This window comes from Galendromus occidentalis, unplaced genomic scaffold (assembly GCF_000255335.2).
Source record: "Galendromus occidentalis unplaced genomic scaffold, Mocc_1.1 scf7180000076969, whole genome shotgun sequence".
NCBI lineage: Eukaryota > Metazoa > Arthropoda > Arachnida > Mesostigmata > Phytoseiidae > Galendromus > Galendromus occidentalis.
Genome location: NW_003804958.1, coordinates 1 through 5,382, shown reverse-complemented (window position 1 = coordinate 5,382; position 5,382 = coordinate 1). Strand labels below are relative to the sequence as shown.

At 54.4% G+C, this 5,382-nt stretch overlaps 1 protein-coding gene across 1 annotated transcript; it reads left to right on the top strand.

Moving 5' to 3' along the window:
- The first annotated feature begins 444 nt into the window (after positions 1 to 444).
- On the top strand, positions 445 to 3,923 carry LOC100907702 (uncharacterized). The gene is made up of 2 exons (XM_029110670.1): positions 445 to 1,760; positions 1,889 to 3,923. Exons 1-2 carry the CDS (start codon positions 445 to 447, stop codon positions 3,921 to 3,923), a joined length of 3,351 nt encoding a protein of 1,116 aa, XP_028966503.1.
- Positions 3,924 to 5,382: the final 1,459 nt, after the last annotated feature.

Here is a 5,382-nt window from a genome sequence, read left to right as displayed (position 1 = left end):
GCCGCCGCAGCGCGAAGATTAGAAGACCTCCTCGCCTTCCTCAGGAGATACACCGTCCTGCGAGAACGGAAGACGTCGACCCAACAGCGAAGTACTGTCGGGGATCAAGCCGAGCCGACATCGTCTGATCACAGGAGGTCCAAGTCCCGTGTACTTCCTAGGAATCCTCCTCGCCCGCCTCCACCTTTCACCGCAGCTGCTGCCGCAAGGAACACTCCTCGCAGAGCGCGCAAATCTCGCGAGAGCCCATGCCTATTCTGTGGCAGCTCCGAACATCGACCGTCCACTTGCACCGCTGAAATCACAATGAGTCAACGTTTGGAAACTCTCGCACAGCGCCGACGGTGTGTGAGGTGCTTTCAGTTCGAGCATCCACCATCCCGTCGATGTACGGGACCCAAAGAGCCTTGTCGAAAGTGTAACAGCTCAGAGCATTACACGGTCATGCATGAACAGTCTGGCGGTCAGGCGAACCCTCGAACAACGGCCAGTATTCTACAAACTGTCGCAGCCGCCTCAAGCGCTCGCTCCGTCGTCATGACCGCTAGCGCATTCGTCATCTTCGGACGTTCGAGGATCAGGATCCGATGCTTCTTCGACAGCGGGTCAATGGTCTCCTTCGTTACCAGCAAGCTGATTCGCCAGCTTCCGGGCATCCCACCAGAGGCTCGCGTCGACCTAAATCTACAGGCTTTCGATAGCCAACACGCCATCACCACGAATCGTTACGCTCTCCGGCTGGTGGGTGCTCGCGACGAGTGCGAGTCGATCGAGATTCACGCCCACGAGTATGATTTCGGTGTCGACCCTCCATCTAACTGCTCGGACCAAATGCGACAACTCATTCGGCATTTCGGAGTGACGCATCCGCTGGCCGACCCATCCATCATCGATCACGTCGACGATGCTGCTCCTGATCTGTTGATTGGAGTAGACCAAATGTACAAGATTCTTCACCTGAACAAGGAAGCCGTAATCGATGGGAACTTGATCGCCAAATCCTCGAGATTCGGTTGGCTGATCTCCGGCTCTTACGGACCCAATTCGACTCGCGGCGATGTAGTCCGAGTCCAGCCCATCTGCTGCGCAGCTACGATGTCTCAGCCTGCGGAAGATCTCGAGCGTCTTTGGAAATTGGAGGTGATCGGGCCCGCCGAATCCGCGGAAAGCGACCTGAACGAAGCCGACCATGAGGCACTCCGACAGTTTGGGGATAGCATCGCATACGACGGTCAGCGTTACACTGTCGCTATGCCAAAACGTGATTCCATTGAACAGCTGTCGAACAATCTCGAAACTGCTCTCTTTCGTTTATCGGCGAAACGCCGCGCACTAACGCGCGATCCCGAGTCCCTGGATCGATACGATAGAGAAATCATGGCCTTCGTTCGAGCAGGTCATGCGGAGGAAGTCTTCGATGCCGATCTGACAGCTCCAAGCGCTCGGGACCACCGATTCTACTTGCCGCATAGACAAGTCATAACCCAGAGAGAAGATGGGGACAAATGGAGGATCGTTTTCGATGGATCTTCCTCAGCAGCCGGCGAGACATCGCTCAACTCTCATTTGTTAGCCGGCCCAAATCTGAATCCAGACATTCTGCGTCTCCTTTTCAACTTCCGACTTCGAGCAGTGGCCCTCTCAGCTGACATCGTACAGGCTTACATGACCATGACCTTGCTGCCGAGGATCGCCCCCTCTTCCGTTTCCTGTGGCAGGGACCCAAGGATACAAGAGTTCGCTGTTTCCAATTTCGAAGGGTACCCTGGGGCGCCACACCCAGTGGATTTTTGCTCGCCGCCGTTCTGCGCGAACATTTCAGGCGGATCGATCCGACGTTAGCCTACGATTTGGGTAGCTCGTTCTATTTCGACGATATGCTCCGCAGTTTCGACTCAGAAGCAGAAGCGATCCAGTTCTGCGACAAAATCATGGATTGGATGCAATCAGCGAGCATGAGTCTCGGGAAATGGAAGTCCAACTCGCGGGGCGTCATCGACCATCTCAGGACTCGATCGATCCTCTCGAGATCATCCGCCGTCTTGGTCGAGACTGGACTACTCCGGGTCCTGGGCATCGCTTGGGCTCCGGAGAGCGACCAGTTCCAGTTTCAAATGTCGGATGTCAGCCGGCTTGCGGGGGCGGGGAAGACCGCCACCAAGCGGCAGGTGCTTCGCGTGGTCGCTTCGATCTTTGACCCGGTCGGCTGGTTGATTCCCTTCACACTTCGAGGCAAGCTACTTGTCCAGCGACTGTGGTCACAGACGCTTCGATGGGACGATCCGCTCTCCGGTCCCCTGCTCGACGACTTCCGGGAATGGGTGGCCGAGATCCCGACCCTATCGCGCCTTCGAATCCCTCGTTTGTATGGGGATCCTGGCAGAGGAGTCATCGGATATCAACTCCATGTGTTCGGCGACGCCAGCGAGAAAGCGTATGCTGCCGCCGCCTACCTCCAGACCTTGTACGCCGACGGAGGCAGTGGCTGTTCACTCCTGATGTCCAAGTCCCGCGTGGCTCCTAAAGAGAAGGTCTCAATTCCCCGACTCGAATTGTTGGCTGCCTTGCTCAGCTCTCGTCTAGGAGCTTTCGTCACCGAGAGGCTGGGAGCGAAACTCGATAGGACGACCTACTACACCGATTCAGCGGTCACTTACTATTGGTGTATCGCAGAAGAACCCACCAGGTGGAAAACTTGGGTCTGCAACAGAGTCACCGAGATCCAGAAGCTTACTTCTTCGAAACAGTGGTTTCACGTCGAGGGGAAGCATAATGTCGCTGATATCGCATCTCGGGGTACGTCCGCTCAGGATCTTCTCTCGAACCCGGAGTGGTTTGGAGCTCCCTCGTGGCTGTCTGAACCTGAGGACCATCGACCGGTAAAGCGCCTGCGGGCCGGTTGTGACAATACGGATTCAATTAGTAAGGAACTCCGATTAGTAGTCACTCCCGCAGTCGTTGCGCCTGAATTGGTAGATCTTCAGCGATTCAGTAGCTGGGAAAAATCGCTCAGGGTAGTGGCGAACGTGCTTCGATTCGTTCGGCGTTGCCGCCGCCGTAACGTTGGCGACTCCGTCGGGGAGGCCGAATTACGGTCGCAGTCCGAGCTACTCCTCATCAAATGGACTCAGTCTGCCTACTTTGCGAACGAGATCACGGCCACTCTGGCTCACGAGAGACCTACGAGATCATCAAAGCTCACGTTATATCGGCTACATCTGGATGATAACGGGCTCCTTCGAGCTCAGTCTCGACTCACTGCTGCCAATCATTTCACATATGACGAGAAAAATCCCATCATCATTCCGGGCGAGAGCAGACTCGCTACCCTGCTTATATTACATCATCATCGACTCAATGCCCACATGGGCGTAAGCACGATTCTTAACGCCTTACGACGACGTTTCTGGATCCTGCGCGGTCGCCAGGTCATCAAGAGGCTTCTTCGAGGTTGCGTTGTCTGCAATCGAGCGCAGGGACCCGGCGCTGATCAGGTTCAGGCTCCTCTGCCGCTCGAGAGAGCCTCATTGGTCGCTCCGTTCACCGTGACCGGCGTCGATTTCTGTGGACCCTTTCACACCCGTTCCCGAGAAGGTCCCGTGAAAAATTACATCGCGCTTTTCACCTGCACCAGCATCCGCGCTCTACACCTCGAACTGGTCCCGGTCATGTCGACGCTCCAGACTCATCTTGCCTTGCGCAGATTCCTCGCGGAACACCAATCGTGTCGCAAGTTCATCTCCGATAACGGTCGCTCCTTTGTCCGCGCCGCAGCCGATATTCGTCGACTCTTCAGCGAGATCCGTAATCCTCAAGTTCGGGAATTCTCGCTCAACATCGTATCGAATGGGTCTTCAATTGTCCCGGGCCAGTTGGAGAGGCGGGTTTTTGAACGTCTCGTCGCGTTACCAAGAGATGTTTGATCAAAACTCTTGGCCGTTGCCTCGTCAGCTCAGAGGAGCTACGTACCATAATTCGCGAGTTATCGGCCACGATAAACGATCGACCGCTCTCGTATGTTTGTGACGACCCGAGGGAGATGCGAGCCATCACTCCTTCCCATTTTCTTCACGGAGGGCCACTCGAGTCCCCTCTCTGTGCGCGATTTCCTCTAGACAGCTTGGGGCCGAACGGGAGTGTTCCGGACATGCCACCAGGTGCAGAAGTGCTACGCAGAGCCTTGCTGGAGCGGACCAATTACTTCAAATCCCTCTCTTCGCGCTGGCGTCAGGAATACATGTTGCTTCTACGCTCGGCGAACCTCGATCGAAAGGGAAAACCTCGCCCGCTGACCGATGATTCTATCTGCCTGCTAAAAGAAGACACCATTCCAAGGTCGAAATGGCACATGGTTCGTGTACTTCGAGGCCATCCCGGCCGTGATGGCGCAGTACGAACATACTCCGTACGTTTCTCGAACGGCTTTGAGAGTAGACGAGCTGCCCAAACGCTTATTCCCTTAGAAGTCCCTGACCGAATCGACGAAGAGACTCCTGCAGTGTAAATAATCGAAAGTCCTCATAATTGTGCTGAAACGTCTCGTTTCAGGGAGGCAGTGTTAAATTCCGTTGTAATATTGCTGGGAATCTCCTAGAAATCAGTCTATCATGGCTCTTATCCGACGCGGTGTCGTCCGCTACGAATACTCTCCCTCGGCGATGCCGAATCGCTCTCATTCTCAATAAAAGTCAGTTGTGATGTACTCTCGGTCGAGGGTGTCTCGTCAGTTAAGCGCTGGTGTCCTAACTTTCTATCGCCGGAACGATCTCGGAACCGAACTCGGGGAGTTGTGATCGCTAGAATCCGTCTCTCGTAACGCTCGATTTAACAGGAAGTAACGGTCAAAAAAATAGAGCCCTCCTCTGGACGATGGCTGGAGGGCAAGAATTCGTCTCTCTGATTTTCGCATCGGAAAGTGGAATCGCTCTGTTATTTTCCGAAATCAGACCAGTTTTCGAGGACTTATGCAAGGACCAAAGAGACGACCTCTCGCCTTCCCTTCCAGCTGACAATGGATACTATGAGGGGGGGGGGGAGGCTCTATTCGTTTGACCGTTCACTCCATATGGCAGACGAATTTTTTCTCAGCACCAGGTGAACGGATTTTTCAAAGTAAATAGACGAATCGGCAGCCCTTTTCCCGCACTACAAGATGCCGATCACACCGAGCCGATGCGACACCCTCGTCCCGACTTATGAGGCTTTCGAAATCAGATTGGAAATTTCGAAAATAAGCGATATTGAGACGGCTGTAACTCCCTCAAAAGTATTCAAATGTCCAAAGCAGTGGCGTACGCAGGATTTTTCTTGGGGGGTGCTAAATCGGGTCTCCGCATGGGGCTGAAATCCGATATGGCGTATTCGCTCCTATACTACAGCATT